This window comes from Oncorhynchus kisutch, linkage group LG8, assembly GCF_002021735.2.
Source record: "Oncorhynchus kisutch isolate 150728-3 linkage group LG8, Okis_V2, whole genome shotgun sequence".
NCBI lineage: Eukaryota > Metazoa > Chordata > Actinopteri > Salmoniformes > Salmonidae > Oncorhynchus > Oncorhynchus kisutch.
In genome coordinates, this window is record NC_034181.2 from 41,554,587 (window position 1) to 41,576,437 (window position 21,851).

Below are 21,851 nucleotides of genomic sequence, written 5' to 3' on the forward strand. Positions count from 1 at the left end.
CGCTATGCCCACATGCAATCATCTCCATTCGCCTGTTTTCATGCCACTGCAGGTCCTGAATGATTCTTCAAATTAAGTTGTGCGTATGGTAATCCTCTGTCATCCTTTCAGGGAGATACAATATTCTTCAAGAAAGGTTTTTGATTGATTACATTCTAATTTACGCTGATGACCACAGATGAACAACTTTTTTTTAATGGTGCTATGAACATAATACAGTGTGAAATGGTGTGTGTGTGCGCAGATTTAAAACTGTAGGCAGTGGCCCATGCTGGGACAGGTAAGGGTCTTGTGCGGCCTGTTTTGTCTCTGGTATAATTAGGCTGCTGTTTTCCAGATGTTGTATCAGGAGCTTCCTTCACATTAATTAAGTCAAGCGAGGAAACGCATCTCACCAGCTGAGGGAATAGCAGCTCTAAACACTAGCTTCCCATACAGTACATGGCTCAATGCTCCCCATCTACACCAATGCAGTTGGGCATGTTTGTGGACTGAGGTACCGTCCAAATCTCTGGGCTCAACTGCCTTTCTAGTTTTATCATCCTGGTCCTCTCGTCTCGACTCGTCTCCTCTTACATGACCTCTCCTCTCCATTTCCGCAACACACACTTTCTGTCTCTTCCTCATCCTTCCCATCTATTTCGGTCAGTGCAGGTCCACAGATGTCCTTCTGATTGGACTTAACAATGTCAACTGGACTCTGACTCAGTGAATAAACTGGCCAGGTCATTTTCAGGAGAGAGGTCAGTGATCCCCAGCCACTCACAGTCAGGGTGTCTGAACCTCATCGATGGAGCTGCCTTCCTAATGCCATCAAACCACAGCTTAAAGGGGAGATCAGTGGAGGGCTTCCACTCTAGCAGAGAGGAAAAACCCTCTGTTGTCATTGAGGATAGAATGTTGGATTATCTCAAACACACAAGAAACCTATTGGTCAGTGAAAGGGGATCAAAGTTCGTGGTTCTCCTCCAGTGTGTGTGCGAGAGAGAGAGAGATCCATTCTGAATTCCCTGAGGCTGTCACTGAGAGGTGGGCAAACAGTCTACTTAGCACTGGGTTGCTCTTTAACTGTGACAGGAATCCAGTGTGGATAATTGCTGGAGCGGTTTAGTGGTGAAAGCCACCTGGTGTAGCAGTTGAACTGGATTTGTGTGCTCTGCAGAAGGAGGCAAGGATTGTGGGCTAAAGGTAGAAGAAGCTGAGGCTCTGGCTTGGGCACCTGTTGTGTGTGGCTCTCATAACCTCATTGACATAAAGGGGAAAGAATGTACAGTACATTACCAAAAGTATGTGGACACCTGTTCGTTGAACATCTCATTCCAAAATCATGGGCATTAATATAGAGTTGGTCACCCCTTTGCTGTAATAACAGCCTCCACTCTTCTGGGAAGGCTTTCCACTAGATGTTAGAACATTGCTGCTGGGACTTGCTTCCATTCAGTCATAATTAGGCCTGGCTCGCAGTTGGCGTTCCAATTCATCCCAAAGGTGTTTGATGGGGTTGAGGTCAGGGCTCTGTGCAGGCCAGTCAAGTTCTTCCACAATGATCTCGACAAACCATTTCTGTATGGACCTTGCTTTGTGCATGGGGGCATTGCTATGCTGAAACAAGAAAGGGTCTTCCCCTGACTGTTGCCACAAACTTGAAAGCACACAATCATCTAGAATGTCATTGTAATGCTGCAGTGTTAAGATTTCCCTCCACTGAAACTAAGGGGCCTAGCCTGAACCATGAAAAACAGCCCCAGACCATTATTCCTCCTCCACCAAACTTTACAGTGGCACTATGCATTGAGGCAGGTAGCGTTCTCCTGGCATCTGCCATACCCAGAGTCCAATGGCGGCGAACTTTATACCACTCCAGCCAGTGCTTGGCTGCTCAGCCATGGAAACCCATTTCATGAAGCTCGCAACAAACAATTATTGTGTTAACGTTGCTTCCAGAGGCACTTTGGAACTCAGTAGTGAGTTTTCCAACCGCAGAAAATATGATTTTTACTCGCTACGCGCTTCAGCACTCGGCGGTCCCGTTCTGTGCGCTTGTGTGGCCTACCACTTCACAGCTGAGCCGTTGTTGCTCCTAGACGTTTCCACTTCACAATGACAGCACTTATATTTGACCGGGGCAGCTCTAGCAGGGGAGAATTTTGACTAACTGACTTGTTGGAAAGGTGGCATCCTATTAAGGTGCCACGTTGAAAGTCACTGAGCTACTTAGTAAGGCCATTCTACTGCCAATAGCCTGCCTGGAGTGCCATTTTTTAAACATTTTTGATTGGTTAAATTGCAACAGGCAAGCTCAATCAAACACATATACTATTTGAAATGTTCTCAAATACTGTATCTGAACCCAGGCCTGGAAACTGTGTGAGTGAGGATGACTGTTGATGACAAGACGTTTGCACTCAGGCCGACCAATGTGACAATGAGATTTAGAGGTCAGGGATGACCACTTGGTAGGCAACCCCCCATGTTAATCCATTCTGTGTGTAATCCATGTGTGTCAGTAGAGCAGTGTTACAGCTTCAGGGTAAAGTGAAACATCTATGACACTGTTGAAGCTATATAATGTCGGACTTTTAGGTATTAGGCAACGCATTTCAGTAGTCTCGCTGATCTTTTTTGGAGTGATGATGACATTTGATTCAATGCAACACTGTAATTTACAATGTGCATTAAATGAGTGTCATTGTAACCAGATTATGTGCAATTATCACCCTGTATGTAGGAATTCCCAGATGGCTATTCACCAAACAGAGCTCACAAACTGTTTCATGGGGACATATGGTGAGCATGTTGGGACAAGCACACAGACATGGTCTCAGGGGGACCTGAGGTTGACCAGATTGTTTTGGAAAATCTGTTGTTTCCTTGTTGTTTCATGTTGCATGGGTGTATTTTTTTGGTGGGGCTAGTAGCCTATATAAGATAATGAGAATGTAACTTTCATTTTAATTTTATCTGACTTATTTCTCATTAGCAAAGACATGCAAAGAACCAATAAATACTATGAAAAACATCAGTTGTGTAGCCTACTTTGAGTATGTGGGAACCTTTTAGGGAGTCATTCTTCTGAGTCATATATTCTATGCTGAATACTAACAAAGAACTCGCTCAGTGTGGATTTAGAATGGTAACAAGTGATGAGCTAGTAAATGTTTTCTATTTTCTGAAGGGGAAGGGAGATGAACAGTGTTTTCCCAACATTGACCAGTTTTCTTTCCCCCCATCTCCCTCTTTCAGGAGAACCCCTACCTGTGTAGTGACGAGTGTGACGCCTCCAACCCGGACCTGGCTCACCCTCCCCAGCTGATGCAGGATCGTGAGCGCAGCGGCCTCATCACCTATTGGCAGACGGTGACATGGAGCCGCTACCCGGAGCCCCTGCTGGCCAACATCTCCCTGGCCTGGAACAAGAGCCTGGAGTTGACCGACGACATTCAGGTCACCTTCGAGTATGGCCGCCCCACCATGATGGTGCTGGACAAGTCCCTAGACAAAGGGCGCACCTGGCAGCCCTACCAGTTCTACGCCGACGACTGCATGGAAGCCTTCGGCATGCCCGCTAAGCGGGTGCAGGACCTGTCGGCCACCAATGTGACCCGGGTCATCTGCACAGAGCAGTACTCTCGCTGGGTGGGCTCCAAGAACGAGAAGGTGCTGCGCTTCGAGGTGATGGCACGCTTCACTATCTTCACGGGGCCCAAGCTGCTCAACATGGACAGTCTGTACACACGCATGGAGAGTATGAAGGGCCTGAGGGACTTCTTCACTTTCACCAACCTGAGACTGAGGCTGCTGAGGCCGGCCCTGGGGGGAACCTACGTCCAGAAAGACAACCTCCTCAAATATTTCTACGCCATCTCCAACATAGAGGTACCAGCCAGGTAAATACACACACCTACCTCTCTTTGCCTTATTGGACAATATCTCTTGCAAAGATATTTGAGTCACAGTCTATTTTGTGATCAATTGAGAAAATGCACAGTCCTAATGGTATACTGTACAGTATCTTACGCTGTACACCAGAGGAGGCTGGTGGGACGAGCTATAGGAGGACAGGCTCATTGTGATGGCTGGAATGGAATTAATGGAACAGTATCAAACACATGACCCATTCATTCCATTCCAGTCATCACAATGAGTTTGTCCTCCTATAGCTCCTCCCACCAGCCTCCTCTGCTCTATATTAGTGAGCCAATTAGTGAGCCAGTGCCCAATATTTTAGCTTCTGATAAGGAGCTGTGGAGGAAGTTGTCTGAAACAAAAACTGGTTTGATTCTGTTAAAGAAACGGTCACTCTCTTCCTGCTGACAGTCAATTCTATAGCAATCCAATCTCAGTGCTTAATTCAGTAACCTTTGCGAATATAAATATTGATAAATTAATGAATTAGTCTCTCCTGGCAACATTGCATTGCCCAAACCTCCGGTAATACGAGCCGTCAATCAATAGTTATTCCTGTATGTCAAATAGCAAATTGTTTTTAAAGGGAGTTGGGGATGGGGTTTGGAGGAGTTGAGTGGTCAAATGGACACATGGAGATAAGGTAAAGAGCCCATGACTGATGTTCACTGGTTTATAATGATCAGGGAATAGAGGAGAAATGTTAAGCTAATACCTACCGGAAAATTGTTGTTGGATATTTTATCCATCCCTTAGTATTGGGAAGCGCTTGCAGTGTTTGAATGATTGGGATGGGATGGCCTCCCTGATGGCTGTGTGTGTGTGTGTGTGTGTGTGTGTGTGTGTGTGTGTGTGTGTGTGTGTGTGTGTGTGTGTGTGTGTGTGTGTGTGTGTGTGTGTGTGTGTGTGTGTGTGTGTGTGTGTGTGTGTGTGTGTGTGTCTCAATAAATGGACTGCAAACACTGAGAGAAATGGCCTAGGGCTCTGTAATGACATCAGGCCCATCAGCACAGGGACAGAACTGCCGCCGTTGCCTCCTCCACCACCTCCTCTGCTCCTCCTCCGCCTCCCCTCCTCCTCCCCCTTTTCTCTCTCCCCCTCCTCCTCCCCCTCTCCACGGCTCATTTCCCCTTGACATGAGGAGCGCAGATAATCAACCGGTGATTAAACCTAATCGGGTAGAGCAACAAAAGCCAAGGCCCCCTAATTGAGTAAGATGCAATGCTACTTGTGAAAGGCAGGCTAAATTGTTTTATAATTTCCTATTTTGATGAAATCTGATTTGAGCCTTGTTTCAGGGATTTTGTTCTGAACTCTTCTGATAATGCTTTGGACATTTTAGATTATGCTTGTTCACAAAGGCTGCCGTGGTAATTGATATTTCCATCGGATAGCACTCTATTTATAGCCCCATACAGAAGGAATATAGAAAATTCAGAATCATACCATGCGAAAGATGTATCATTAGTCAGAGCAACAAACATCCTCATCAGGTTCCTATTGCAAAGATTCTCTGATGTCGTCCGTTCTAAGTAGCAGTTTGAAGTGGCCCCAAGGAGAAAGGACCGCAGCTTGCATGTCCCTTCGCTTGCGCAAACTTCTTTGAGAAACACCCGGACGAGAGCAAACCAGTTGTATCCGTTTGTCCCATTCTGTCCTTGTGCCGTTTTTTAAAAGGATAGAACAACAACAACAACAACAAAATAATAAGGAAACCATCCTCAGACCTTCGCTCTGGTCACTCTTAGCGTACATGGGATCTTTATTTTCCCACCGGCTGAAATGAATCTGCCAGCTCCAAAAACAAGCACACCACAGGCACTCAAGCCTGATGCGGCAGCATCTAAATAATCACCAGCTGGGTTGGGTTAAGTTGAGTAGAAGTAGAAACATTACAAGTAATAATGGCGTTGAAGCCTGTCTGTGTCCAGAAGGCATTTGAAAACCCTCGGTTTTTATTGTACAAACACATGTCGAAATGAATAATATTGTTACAATCAGGAAACAATTAAATAAGGGGTGAAAATAGGGTTCTGTCCCTGATAGGTGGATTAGGGTGAGAGTGACCCTGGTGCCCATTCTCTTGTTTTGGGGATGGAGCCGTGTCAGATGTGACGGATGGCTCCAGTTGTTGGGTATAATATATTGGCATAGCCATTATCCCTCTGACCTCCTCGCCCACCTTCCTCTACTACACAATGATAGGAGACATGTCAAGCTGTCAGGAGAGACCACAGTGTCAGAGAGACAGAGGCCCCACTAATGCTGTATTCATTTGCCTGTGGTCCTGTCTCAGCACCCATCACAATGGGGGAAAAGGACCTTGACATGAACAACTGTTTATCACATTGAACCATTTTCCGCTAAAGTTTAAGTTTTACTCACCTGTCTCAAGTTAGGGTTCCAGGGGCCAACTTTTGGCTGTTCAAATTCTTCAGAAACCATTGGGAAAATCCTTCCACACAATCTCACAGTCTAACTGAGTGGAACAGGTGATTTCCTTTGGCTGGGACTATGGAGACACATGGTCAACCTGATTTATACAAGTGTGGAGGAATACTTCTGCGTGCTAACAGGATTTATTTATTTTTCCACAACAAGGATCCTGTGGGCAGAGCCTGACAGTGGCATTTTGGCCTCTCTCCCTTTAACCTCATTCCTATCTGTTTCCTGCCACCACTTCTCCCATTGGAAAACAGATCCATGTAAAAAAAATAAAAAAAATTCCAAATTGAATAAAATCAAATAAAGTCAATACAGAAAGATAAGCTCTTACAGAGTAAATGGATTAGTGTGGGAGACAAATAGGACGGGTAGAAAAAGCGCAATATTTTCCTCCCGATCCTCCGACATAGAACCACCCACCTTTACACTTGCACCACCCCAGCCCACAATGCCTGTTAATTAATAATGCAGTACTATACAAAACACAGACATGACTTTGTGAAATGTGTTCGCCAGTCTTGGAAGAGAGTTGTCCAGCCTAACATTCAGATCCACACACAGTCCAGTCGCCATTGTGTCCAGACAGTTGTCCTCTAAGGCCCGTGGACAGTATGGGACTTTGAGTGGCTTCACTCCATTACTGGTGTGGCTGCACTGTGCTGTGACTGTGGAGGGATTTGAGTTGTTAAGGAGACTGGGTGGATCAGAGAATCCCAGAGAGTGCCCCCTCCCCCAGATGACAGTCTGTCACACCTGACAATTGGAGCAGTGACCCTCTCAGCCTCAGGGGCCTGTCCAATCACAGATGTGAAAAGTATTATGGGATGTATCCTTTCACTGTCATTATGACATGGGGCTGGTCTCTGACACTATCATTCTAACTGCCTATGCCCTTCTTTATTTATTTAACCTTTATTTAACTAGGCAAGTCAGTTTAAGAACAAATTCTTATTTACAATGACAGCCTACCCCAGCCAAAACCTAACCCGGACGATGGTGGGCCAATTGTGCACCGCCCTATGGAACTCCCAATCACAGCCAGTTGCGATACAGCCTGGAATCAAACCAGGGTCTGTAGTGATGCCTCTAGCACTGAGATGCAGTGCCTTAGACCGCTGCACCACTCGGGATTACCCTTGTACGGTAATATTTTGAGTGGGTAAAAAGGACATGTGTATCCGGAACTGACTCAACTCACGGCACACTCTGAATAGATCTCTGTAAAGCAAAGAAGAGCAAATTAGATTTAAGATGATGCAATTTCAGTATAATCTCCGCACGACTCTATTGTCTTGGGTAAAGTAAGATTAGGGATGAAGTTAGTGCACTGCCGCTACTGTATGTGTCTGTATAGTTTTTCTGTAATCATTTTGCTTTGGTCTGCAATTGCTTGTGTATGATGCAGTCTTTGGCCTAGTTTTGGAACAGCCTGTGCTTCTAGAGTGGAGTCATGTGCTGTAGAACAGTAGTATGAGGAAATGCGTTATGAATGTAAGGGTTGCAGGGTGGGGGTAAAGGGCCACTTAAACAACTCATGAGAGTCTTGTGAGTTTGCTTCTAAGCCCTTAAACCATCACCATCAGAGCTGTCCGTCAAATATCCAGCTATGGGCCTTGGCTATGGTGAGGGCAAGGTAACATGATCAGTGCGGCTTTGTCTGGAGGAAATGGATGCCTGCCCTTTTCTGGTCTTTCTCAAAGTACTTCGGCAGTTAATGAGTTCAGGATTGGGAAGGTTACTTTCTAAATGTAAACCATTACCGTTACTAGTTACCTGTCCAAAATTGCAATAAGTAACACATTTGGATTACCCAAACTCAGTAAAGTAATCTAATCTTACTTTTAGATTACTTTCCCCATAAATGGATGTTGCATTTTACTTGATGGGTTATGTACATAGCTGCGGTAGTTTGGGGGTGGGGATGCTGCGATTTTTGAGGGTGGAAGGGGGATGCAGGGAAAAAAATATTGTCCACACAGAAGACGTCTATATCAGTCCGCTAATACAAGACCAGTAAAGGCTTTTGTGTTTTTACATTTTTTTTAAAACTAAATATATTTTTGTATTTACCAGCATTTGTAACTTCTGTCTGATAATTATCTGTACAGAACAGCTCATCTAATAATACTTGTGGAATATAAAATGCTTGCTTGATATATGTTTTCCGTGGGAATCGAACCCACAACCCTAGCATTGCAAGAGCCATGCTCAGCCAACTGAGCCATAATATCAGATCAGATCATCACAAACCACTTGATGTCTCAATGTACTCAATTACTGTATTGTGCGTGGTTTTCCTTCATGGTGATGCAAAGTCTACAGGTACAAACCTTGATGACAATACACTAATGTACTACTTTTTGTGCAGTATTAATTTACCATCCTTACAAACCACATTAAGTGGGTTGGAAGGATGGTAAATTAATACTGCACAAAAAGTGGTTGTTTTCCATGTTATTTGATCCAAAAATAATAATAATTTGATGTGGATGTTTTGTGTCTTTGCCCATAACCTTTTGATGTAAGTGTTTGAAGACAGGGTTTTGTTCTTTCTGGATTCCATTTGAATGATAATCACAGAGAAAGAGACAGGGCAATAACTCTTACAATTCCAACTATTGAATCCTGCAAGATACTGTTCTATAATTATACAACTACCATGGGGAGATGCTGAAAAATGTGTTTGCCCACGCTACGTATATCTATATTGGTCCTCTAATAGTAGTAAAGGACTAGTGCACTACTTTTGTGAAAAATATTTTCAACAAATAATAATATATATTTGTATTAATATGTGACCGACCGTCTCGATTCGGTATTATGTAGCAACATTTGAAATGGTGTTTTTATCATTGGATAAAAGTAGAGACTCAGCGCTAGAAAACGGTATATCATACACTGCAGTTGAGGAACAATGGGAAAGTAATTCTGCTTTGAAAGATGATAAATGTGCAAACCCCACTTTTGAGAAAATGGGCCTTGAATGTTTTGGTACACCTACTGGAGAGCTCTTTGTCTACTCCCATCTTTTTAAGCATTCACATGTGAGGCCATGTGGTAAACATATGCTATATCAAATCAAATCTAGTTTTATTTGTCACATGCACAGGATACATAAGGGGTAAATGGTACGGTGAAGTGGTTGCATTATTAGATGACGCTTACGCGACACATCGGGTCATGTGAAGGAAATGCTATAACCCCAGCCACATCTAGCTTAGTGGATGGGTCACTATTGTCCGGCCGAAGTGGAATTGTTTTGTTTAGACATGTAGCTAGCTAGTTAAACGATGAACTGGAACAATCCCAACTCATACTACTACCAATACAAACATTGTCATAGCTGTAGTATGAATCTGCAGGTAGCTAAAGCTAACAAACTATGTTCAATGTTAGCTAGCTAACAGTAGGCTATAACTAGCAATGCAAATGGATTTCTGATTAGAATAATATTTCTACACAGATCATACATGTAACGTTAGCGAGCCAGAAAGCTAGCATTTTCTAGCTAACAAACAGTACGCTTTAACATTAAATAAAAAAGAACAACTTTCTGACAAAATTAGAAACGTATCTCAAAGTGTAGCGAGACTCATACTCATATACAGTGGGGCAAAAAAGTATTTAGTCAGCCACCAATTGTGCAAGTTCTCCCACTTAAAAAGTTGAGAAAGGCCTGTAATTTTCATCATAGGTACACTTCAACGATGACAGACAAAATGAGGGGAAAAAATCCAGAAAATCACATTGTAGGATTTTCTATGAATTTATTTGCAAATTATGGTGTAGTAATGTAGTAGTAGTAATAGTAGGAATGTAAGTACATTATTTACCTACAGAGGTGAATATATCAAGCCAGTTGTCGTGATAAGTGTTTTGTTGTTGTGCACTGTCCTCAAACCATAGCATGGTATTTTTATTATTGTAATAGCTACTGTAAATTGGACACTGCAGTTAGATTAACAATAATTTAAGCTTTCTGCCCATATTAAACATGTCTATGTCCCAGAATTGACTGTTGCTTACAACATCGTTCTAGTCACATGATTGCATATTGAGCAACTACTGTCCCGGTTTAGGGACACCAATCCCATAGAGGTAAAATATCTGACATTTTTCAAGTACATGTTTTTTTGTTGTTGGTGTCCTTCACCTGGCTAAAATGCTTGCTTGCTAGCTAGCCTAACTTCACTTTTATTGGCAATGTTAGCTAGTTAAAATTACATCTAGCTACATACTGGGGCACATTGTATGAATTTATGGTTGGATCAGAATGACCGTTATAATTATTGGCCAGTATGGAAAATGTAGTAAAACCACAAGTCCAAAGCCATCGATGGGGATAATTTAGGAAAGGGACAATTTTGGCTAGCTAGCCACAGGACAACAACGCAACGAGATGCAACAATTAAAGTTGTTTCTGTCAATGATGTATGTGATGTGATTGGAGAGAATCCAAATCCAAACTGGCTTGCCTTTTTTTTTTGGTGCGCCAGGACAATTCACAGTTGAGCTCACTCAATTTAGCTCAACGCTGATTGGCTATTATTTTATACTTTTTTTATCAAGGGAGGCCAAATGCTCGCTGGCTTCCTTCCCTTGCATTCAATACTATGGGCGGCCACAATGTCATACTCTTTTTGACCAGACGTCATCAGATTGATGGCCTACACATACAGAGACGAGGGGCGTTGTTTTGCTCGCTCAGATGCTTTCTCCGGTGAGATACATTCAGTCTCTTTAGAATTGATGGAAATTATGAAAAACCGAGAGACAAAAGATACATTATTTTATATGTTTTTCTTTTTTCCTTGGGGATTTTTTTGGGGGAAGCCTGGCTTCCCTTGGCATCCATGAATACTTGCCACTGAAAATCCCTACTTGTGGTCTTCTTAAATTAAAATAGTTTTTTACATTATGTGTGGAGCACAATACCACAGAGGAGTTTACAAAGTAGGAACTCCCTCAAATGTGTATTCCATGATTCACATAATTGCTGTGTAGATATCAATAATAGGCATAAGTGATATACATATCGCCAATAGGCTACACCACTGCTGTCATCCTTATTTCCGAACCAGCTCCAAGCGTTTATTCAAATTGGTCATATAATCTTTGATGCCGACAGCAGTCGCACCATTGGAAGATGTAGCTTGCACTGTAGCCTACAAAAAACCTATTCCTGCTCTTTTCCACAATCCATCAAATGCATTTGGTGTGTCATCATAGTGGTCTCTGGCTTGTGGTCAGAATCTAAGTTTAAATAATAGGACTAGATCGAATCAACCCTTAAATGCACTTGAAATAAAGTTTCATTTGATTTAGTCCTATTCTTTAACAGATCTTTTGTTGAGATGGAGACTTGAATCCAACATATTAATGATTTAACTTGAAGATTACATTTGAAATCAACCAAAGCTTGTATCCCTGAGGCCTATATGTATTGTCTATTTTAGTTGAACCTTGGATTGAATTAAAACAATAGCTGTTGATGACTTTGCAAATAGTATATAGGCCAAATATTGATGATATATGACTTATAAAGTATGGTCACATTTTAATTTGCTCTCTTAAACGTACCCTTCGGAATGAGTTCGATAGCAACAGTGAATATTTTTTGTTAATAATAATTTCTCAATCATTCTCATGATAGCATATTGGTAGTAGTCAGTGACAAATATGAAAACTAAGCAAGGCTGGGCTTGGTTAAAAATCTGGATGGGAGACCAAAGGGTAGGTGTTGATAGGCCAATTCTCCAGTAGTAGGTGCTACCCAGCCTATTGTTTTGATAGTGGATATAACATTGTTTCAAAGGAAAAAAATCGACCTATTATATACAAGGTTTATCTATGTTGAAAATTGGTTACCATGATGACATAATCCTGTGGTTGAAATTTCACCCTCAAAACAACAGTTTACATGATAAAATGTTTTCAAATCCAATGTACAGTATTGTCCACGTAGATTCCACGTCACAATACGTTGACAAAACAATTTGAAACAGAGTTGATTCAACCAGTTTGTGCCAAGTGGGATCCCCTGCCAAACTGTACCTGTATGTTGAAGGTGTCTTTTGAAAAGAGGGAAATGAACAATGTGTCTTGAGGAAACTGCAAGGCATTACTTAGTTAGTACACATACAGTATGTTTGTGTGAGGGATACTGTCGATAGAGCCTAAACCTGCCTGGCATGATGACACCTGTGCACTGCACACACACACACACACACACACACACACACACACACACACACACACACACACACACACACACACACACACACACACACACACACACACACACAGTCGCACGGTGTGTAGTAACAGTTTGTGGAATTACGTTGACTCAGCACATGATATTGCCTGTGAACTTGGACCATTCTAGACAATGTAACTATGTGAAATGCATTATGTGCATGTTTTTTTATTTAATCTGAAATCATTTTAAGGTTTGACTGTCTGGTCCCACTGAATGTATAGTACAGTATATCAGCATAGTAGATACTGTATGTTCACAAATGCATCCATTTTTTTCTCTCTCTCTAAAGCCTAGTTTTTCCACCAGTTCCTTGCTGTGTTCCCCTGTAGGGGAGTAGCCTATTGTATGACTGATGATGCTCTGTCCAGACTTAGGAGGATAACAGAGTTAACCCGTCCATGCTTTCTGCGCTGTTGGTCTCAACTTTGCTTAGGGTTGCAGATGAATTATGAAAATAGAAAACCGCTGCTCGCGGTCTGGTACTCCAACACTTACAGGACAACCCTAATGCGGCTAATGAAATTAACATTTCAGGGGGCTGGAATATGAGTAACTATTGCTGTCATCTCAGGAAGTAAGCTCTGTATGAGTAGAGAACAGCACCCTCCCTTCCTCCTTCCTTCCCACCCTCGCTCTCAACCTCCCTCCCTCACTCCTTCCCTCCCTCGCTCCCTCTCCCCAGTCCCCCTGCTCTGCAGTGTTGTCTATTTCTGTAGGATCCTCATTACCCAATGAGATGAAACAGCCCTTTTAAACTGTAAGCTTCTAGTGTGTCAATTTATTAGAAAAATTGTGATCATTTGACTAGCTTTGCATTGTCACTCAGCAGGTTAGTGCTAATTTTAGGTCTTTTATCGTTATAGTTTACCGTCAAACTCTCTATCCTCCAGGTAGCTCAAGTAAGAGGCAACGCTAAGGGAGGACATCAGGATAAGCACAGTTTTTATTTGTAGGGTGAAATATTTATACATACATTTACAAGGGCCAAATTGAGGGAGTAAAACATAATTTGAAATGAAGAGCGGTTTGTTTCCCCAATGATGCCAGTATCTTCAAAGGTTACTGGGCGGGCAATTTGTCTCTGAGGAAAGAGCTGGGATATCTGGGTTTTATGCAGCAACGTTTGCGGGAATGGGATATTTGAAAGGCTGCTGAGTGTGGGATCCTCCTTGTATGCTAACAGCACCTTAGGCGTAAATATTGTGTCAGCCTGCATGGATCCCATGCCTCCAGGGTCCCAAACAAAAATGGGGTGTCCTTGCCAGGCAAACAGAATATTTCAGCACGATGTCCCTCATCAAATTTTCATTTGCCCATTTCAATGATGAGGCAGACTCATTTTTGGTGCAGCTCCATCACAGTAGGAGAACTGTGGTCAGCCAACCTGTCCATCCATCCTTTAATGAACAAGAGCATATGTTTCATTATCATTACTATCACCCTTAATGCCAGGAAGTACTGCATAGCTCAAAGCAGTGATAGGCCTCATACTGGACCCGGTAAGGTTGTGGTCCGGTAAGGCCATCAGCTTCTATCTCAAGGCCATCAGACTGTTAAATAGCCATCACTAGCACTGTTGGAGCTAGGAATCCAAGCATTTCTGCCCTCAATAACATCTGCTGAATATGTGTATGTGACCAATCAAAGGTGGTTTGATTTGATGTGTCTGACTCGTGCATACAGATGTTCTGCGTGTTCTTGTGTCACATAGGCGGCAGGTAGCCTAGTGGTCAAGAGTGTTGAGCTCGTAACTGAAATGTTGCTGGTTCGAATCTCTGAGCCGACTAGGTGAAAAAAAACAGTTTGCTTAAGCAAGGTACTTAACCCTAATTGTGCCTGTATGTCGCTCTGGATAAGAGTGTTTTCTAAATGACCTAAATGTAAAATGATGGAGGGGGTTCAGAGACTGTGTGTCAAATCAAAATGATAATAATTCCTTTGTCACATTACTCTTCATTTACTGTAGATAGAAATAGTACAGATTCCACATTGTGTTTTTACGGGAGTAGTGAAATGGATTCAGTCCCTAACGGTCCCTGCTGTGGACAGTTGCGCTGCAGGTGTTTTTACAACATTCTGGTCATAATTGGCAGAACCCCCCCCCCCCACAGAGCCTCAACCCACGGAGCCCACAAATGAATTATGCAAAAGGAGCCTTTTATTTTCCCAGTGTCCTTTAACTATTTTGATGTGCTCAGAGAAATTTGAAAGCCAACTCCCTTTCTACAGCTCCACTTTGTCTACACTTCCCACTTACACTAATGTGTCTATATCTCTGCCTATCTGCATATCCCTTCGGGAAAAGGAGCTGCGCTTCGCATTTGACTTCCACCCTTGTTCGTTGGGAGTGCAGGGGAAGGTGTTTTTTGTGTGTGTTTTTTTCAAGCATCCTGTGTAAATAATTTACAGGAGCTGTCCATGCCAAAGCTTTCAAGGTCATTTGAAATTGGTAGTTAAAGAGCCAGCCGCGTGAAGGGCTGCTGCTCCCCTCATGGGGTAGTGCTCCACGGGCCGTTCTGGTGCTCACCAACCCTTAAACTGCACAATCCTCCAGGAGGGGTCAAAGGTGTAAAATGTTGAAAAAAGGTCTCCTGTAGCTGTCTCTGAGTTGGTTGGGGATCCAGTGCTCTCGCAGGTATTGGAGGGAAACAGCAGGGTTTTATTTTCTCCTCATATCATAAGTTCCTCAGAGCACAGTGAAAGAGAAACGAGAGAAATGGAAAAAAGCATGTGAAGCAATGAACTCTGTGTGACTGCATCTGCTGTCAAGGGGCTAGCAGCATTCTGGAGCTGCAGTACCTCAGAACCCCTATAGGAATGTATAGTAGATATAGGGAAAGGGAAGGGGCTGTTAGTGAGGTGAAATGGTACCTCCATTGGAGAGCTGTTGTGTGAACCCTGAGTAGCTTTTCAGAACTCGTCCGGTCCCAGTCACGGATCAGGACCAAACAGAAAAGGATCTTTGAAGCCAATTACACATGTTTGGCTCTTCAAAGCCTATGGAGACAACCTGTACACCTGCAAACCAATATCAGGAGCCATACAATGTTGCTCCTAGACTACCAATACAGGCCTACAGAATGAAGTCATGTTATTTTTTGTTGACCCTCTCTGATTCATTGATAATCCCAATAGTCAGGTGAAGCCCACTATAACTGCATCATGGTGGTTATGAGCCTAATTGTCCCAGCTGAGTAGTAGGTCAGAAACAGTCATTGTTTTCTTGGTTGAAAAAAGAAATCCTTTCTCTCCAAAGAAGAAGTGAATCTTAACAGCTGTAATGATGACAGATGTGGCCCCCTCTGTGCAGGAGGGTACCTCGCAGGGCACCATTTGTCCCCGTCTCCTCTCCATCCATTCTTATTTGGGACTAAGCTAGTCATCATGAGTCACTGGCAGTGAGCGCCCGGCAAATGAAAATAAATAGTGGGGGATTCTCACGAGAGAAGTTGAGGAAATAAATAAAGCTTCCATTAACTGCAGCTCCCAGCTGTAAGTGAGCAGAGCATGCCACTCTACACCAGCCTTTTATCTGTCTATCCACATTTGTTTAGCGCTTGCTGTTATTTACTCACCTAAATGCTGCATTTCTCATCTCCAGCAGATGCAAGCTTTTTTTTGTTTATATCGTCTTGAAAGGGGGGCTGGTGGCTCTGGCTCGCCAACGCTAATAAACATCCAGCTATTTATAGGCCGTGATTATGTCATTATATTCGGCGGATTAAAAAACAGTATTGTTCAAGTCTTCCTGTGTTTGCAATTGCAACTGACTTAATACGTAACGTCTCCTCCAGTCAACCTGTCCTGTGCGTGGTAATCGTAGTGTGTCCGAGCCATATGTAGAATGTATGGTACTGTTCCTTCTTCCACTCCAGATGGCCGGATGGGGGTTTGATGCTGGCCCAATAGCAGGGCTTGGCTGGCCTGTAACATGAGCTCATGAGCCCAGACAGAGAGGGGGGTTTGCCCTGCAGCAACCGGATATAGCTGCCCTGGTTCTGGGAAGGAAGGAGGGCATTTTTTGGTCTCAGTAATGAATGACTCACTATGGATATATGGTCTATGAGTGTGTGTGTGTGGGGGGGGGGGTGCGCGTGTGTGTGTGTGTGTGTGTGTGTGTGTGTGTGTGTGTGTCTGACTTTGTGTGTGTCTGTGACACCCACTGCGTGGAGGCAGGATACTTCCTGAATGTAGAGCGCAGTATGAACAGAGCCATTAATATACAGTATATTCTCTTTTCCGCAGCCACCCCCATGCTTCAGTGACTTATAGGCTTTGAAGGCCTTAAAGGAAAAGAGGAAAACAGTGTTTTTAGTGAAAGATAGAGCCACCTTGTCCATACTGTCCTTTACAGTATAACAGATGATTCCTTGGCTCGCTCCCCTTTTTTAATCAAGGGGCTTTACTGTCCACTTTGCACTTTTTGTGAGGCATCAATAATTTAGAATATTCACTGTGATGCATACCAATCTGCCTACTAGTGTGTGTGCGCATTGCATAGTGTTTCACATCCCATAACTAAGCACATTTAGAATATGCCAGTAGGCATTTATTCTGCCATCAGACAAGACAGGTCTCTTTTGCATCCGATTTCTTTTGTTTAGAGTGCCCTTTCTCCTGGAAGCGCTACAGTCAGGGATAGGGCTTGGGTCGGGTCTGTGTCATTAAATATGCAACAGTGGCTTTCTTACAGAAATGGGGGACCTGCCAGTGGATGCAAATACCTTGTACATTTAACATGTTCGACGTTCATGCATTATTTGTAAGCATAAATGGTGGAGGAGGATGGAAAATGTTCCTGTGAACGCCGGAAATAGCTTGGGAAGGACTCCTGTATTCGGTTCAGACATCTGTGGTGGCTTCAACATGAAATGTTTCGAGCTGTCTTTCTGAAATAGTTGGCAAGGAAGTTCTATGAGCATGTTAAAGGTTCAATGCAGCCATTAAAAAAAATCTCATTATCAAATAATTTCTGCTTAACAATGCTAGCACAGATTGGAATATGTTCTGTGATTAATCTGATGGCATTGAGGAGTTAAGCACATTAGTCACCAGCTTCATTAATAAGTGCATCAACGACATTGTCCGAACTGTGACCGTACGTACATATCCCAACCAGAAGTCATGGATTACAGGCAACATCTGCACTGAGCTATGGCTAGAGCTGCCAATTTCAAGGAATGGGACACTAATCCGGACGTTTATTTAAGAAATTGCGCTACGCCCTCCGACGAACCATCAAACAGGCAAAGTGTCAATACATGTCTAAGACCGAATCCTACTATACTGGCTCTGATGCTCGTCGAATGAGGTAAGGCCTGCAAACTATCACAGATTACAAAGAGAAACCCAGCCACAAGCTGCCCAGTGAAGCACCAGCTGTTCCGGATGACTGTAATCAAGCTCTCCGTAGCCGATGTGAGTAAGACCTTTTAAACAGGTTAACATTCACAAAGCCGCAGGGCCAGATGGATTACCAGGACGTGTACTCAGAGCATGCACTGACCAGCTGGCAAGTGTCTTCACTGACATGTTTAACCTCTCCCCGACCCAGTCTGTAAAACCTACATGTTTCAAGTAGACCACCATAGTCCCTGTGCCCTAGAACGCCAAGGTAACCTGTCTAAATGACTATTGCCCTGTATCACTCACATCTGTAGCCATGAAGTGCTTTGAAAGGCTGGTTCAACACCACAGTACCCTCAAAGCTCATCACTAAGCTAAGGATCCTGGGACTAAACACCTCCCTCTGCAACTGGATCCTGGACTTCCTGACGGGCCACCCCAGGTGGTGAGGATAGGCAACAACACATTAACCACGCTAACCCACAACACGAGGTGCGTGCTGAGTCCCTTCCTGTACTCCCTGTACACCCACGACTTTGTGGCAGCATGCGGCTCCAACAACATTATTAAGTTTGCAGACAACACGACGGTGGTAGGCCGGATCACCAACAACGATGGAGCTGATCGTGGACAACAGGAAACGGAGGGCTGAGCACACCCCCATTCAATGAGACAGGGCTGTAGTTGAGCGGGTTGAGAGCTTCAAATTCCTCAGTGTCCACATCACTAAGGACCTATCATGGTCCAAACACACCAACACAGTCATGAAGAGGGCAATGCCTCTTCCCCCTCAGGAGGCTGAAAAGATTTGGCATGGGCCCTCAAATTCTCAAAAAAGTTCTATAGTTGCACCATTGAGAGCATCTTGACTGGCTGCATCACCGCTTGGCATTGCAACTTCTTGGCATCCGACTGTAAGGCACTACAGAGGGTAGTACGTACCGCCCAATACATCACTGGGGCCGAGCTCCCTGCCATCCAGGACCTCTATTCCAGGCTGTATCAGAAGAAGGCCCTAAAAATGGTCTAAGACTCCCCTTACCCAAGTCATAGACAGCTCTCTTTGCTACCGCACGGCAAGCAGCACTGAAGCGCCATGTCTGGGGCCAAAAGACTCCTGAACACCTTCTACCCCCAAGCCATAAAACTGCTGAACAGTTAATGGAATGGTTACCTGGACAAATGGTTAATTAAAATTTTAAATTTTAAAAATTAAAACACTATCCTGCACTGGCTCTATGCACACTCACTGGACTCTACCCACACACTCACACCTACTACACTGTCACTCTAACACAAACATACACATACTGTACACACACGCACACACACTACATATGCTCACACACACACACATATTGACGCCACACACTTTCACACTCTTTCACACCCTTCACATACGCTGCTGCTACTCTGTTTATTATCTATCCTGATTGCCTAGTCACTTTTTACCCCTGCCTAAGGTACATACAGTGCATTTGGAAAGTATTCAGACCCCTTCACCTTTTTCACATTTTGTTACATAACAGCCTTATTCTAAAATAGATTAACAATTTTTTTCTCATCAATGTACACACAATAACCCATAATGACAAAACAATGACATTATGACAAAGCAAATGTATTAACAATAAAAAACAGAAATGCTTTATTTACATAAGGATTCAGACCCTTTGCTATGAGACTCCAAATTGAGCTCAGGTGCATCCTGTTCCCATTGATTATCCTTGAGATGTTTCTACAACTTGATTGAAGTCTTCCTGTGGTAAATTCAATTGATTGGACATTATTTTTAAGGCACTCACCTGTATTCATAAGATCCCACAGTTGACAGTGTATGTCAAGAGCAAAAACCAAGCCATGAGGTCGAAGGAATTGTCCGTAGAGCTCCAAGATGGGATTGTGTCAAGGCACAGATTTGGGGAAGGGTATCAAAAAAAATCTGCAGCATTGAAGGCCCCCAAGAACTAAATGTCCTCCATAATTCTTAAATGGAAGGAGTTTGTAACCACCAAGACTCTTCCTAGAGCTGGACAACCATCTCTGCAGCACTCCACCATTCAGGCCTTTATGGTAGAGTGGCCAGATGGAAGCCACTCCTCAGTAAAATGCACATGACAGCCCGCTTGGAGTTTGCCAAAAGCACCTAAAGGACCATGAGAAACAAGATTCTGTGGTCTGATAAAACCAAAATGCCAAGCGTCATGTCTGGAGGAAACCAGGCACCGCTCATCACCTGGCCAATACCATCCCTATGGTGAAGCATGGTGGGGGCAGCATCATGCGGTGGGGATGTTTTTTGGTGGCAGGGACTGGGAGAATAGTCAGGATCAGGGAAAAGATTAAAGGAGCAAAATACAGCGAGATCCTTGATAAAAAGCTACTCCAGAGCACTCAGGACCTCAGTCTGGGGAGAAGGTTCACCTTTCAACAGGACAACAACCCTAAGCACACAGCCAAGTCTCTGAATTTCCTTGAGTGGCCCAGGCAGAGCCCGGACATGAACCCGATCGAACATCTCTGGAGAGACCTGAAAATAGCTGTGCAGCAACATCCATCCTGACAGAGCTTGAGAGGATCTGCAGAGAACAATGGGAGAAACTCCCCAAATACAGGTGTGCCAAGCTTGTAGCGTCATACCCAAGAAGACTTGAGGCATTAATCGCTGCCAAAGGTGCTTCAACAAAGTACTGAGTCAAGGGTCTGAATACTTATGTAAATTTCAGTTTTTTAATTTTTAATACATTTAAAAAAATGTCTAAAAACATGTTTGCTTTGTCATTATGTGGTACCGTCTGGAGATTGAGGAACCTTTTTTTTTAAAATAAATTTATTTTAGAATAAGGCTGTAATGTAACAAAATATGAAAAAAGTGAAGGGGTCTTCACTGTATTACCTAAACCACCGTACCCCTGCACATTAACCCGGGTACTCCTTGTGTATAGTCTTGTTATTTTACTATTTCCTTTTTTTTACTGAGCAATTCTTTCTGACTTTTTAACTCTGGGAGAGGGCTCATAAGTAAGCATTTCACAGTCAAGTCTACACCTGTTGTATTCGGTGCATGTGCCAAAACTTGATTTGATGAAGTACCTTCCTGTGATTGTTCTCAATTAAAAGGGTCACAAAGAAAATCACGTTTTTGACTGCACTGGACCTTTTTTAAGGAGTGAATAAAATGATCTTTGTGCAAAGAGGTTTGGTGGAAGATGATTGCTAACTGCCCAAAGAGAACTGTAATTGATTAATAGTTGGGCTAAAGTGGAGGATCCAGTGATAAGCTGGAGAGCCGTGGGTTTTCCCAGCAAGGGCACTGAGACGAAGTGGGCCACTGATTAATTTGTCATGAAGAGGTGCTTGATGGGAGTTCTGTCTCCAGGAGCACTGGGATGAAAAAGCCCCGTGATTGTCGCCAAGTTTTTAATTATGGCTTAAAGGTCTTGAGAGGGTGGAAGAAACTCCAACTGTTTCCAAGGGGGCTTTTGAAAACAGACTTAATTAAAGTCAATGGGATTGGAATGAAACCGGGCTCTGTCTGTCAATTATCCTCCTCAGTGTGTTGGGTAGGAAATGAGAGAGAGCCACATCCTCATATTATCCCCTTTTGTATCTATCTTTACCAGGATGAGCATATACCTAGCCTTTTAAAGTCAATATTGAAGTCGGTGTGATGAGATATCCACTGGTTAAAACACACCTGAGAAAGTGATAGCCTACTGTACATCGTTATGGTATCAGAGTGTCACTATTTGGATAATTCCCCTTTGATTCAATTGAATTTTCCCTCATAATTGAGAGGAGAGGCGAGGAGAGGAGGAGAGGAGACATCCTTTTGGAGATGTGGAGGTCCATTCTATGAATATTTCATGCAAATGGTGGGTGGGTGGCTCACCAG

General features: G+C 43.3%; 1 protein-coding gene across 4 annotated transcripts in view; it reads left to right on the forward strand.

Annotated features, from left to right (window-relative positions):
* The window catches only part of LOC109895642 (netrin-G2), a 56,527-nt gene that overhangs the window by 6,965 nt on the left and 27,711 nt on the right, over positions 1–21,851 (forward strand). For all 4 annotated transcript variants that reach the window (XM_020489513.2, XM_031830395.1, XM_031830396.1 and 1 more), the window contains exon 3: positions 3,244–3,887. In XM_020489513.2, the coding sequence (XP_020345102.1) occupies positions 3,244–3,887 (644 nt within the window). The remainder of the gene's footprint in view (positions 1–3,243; positions 3,888–21,851) is intronic.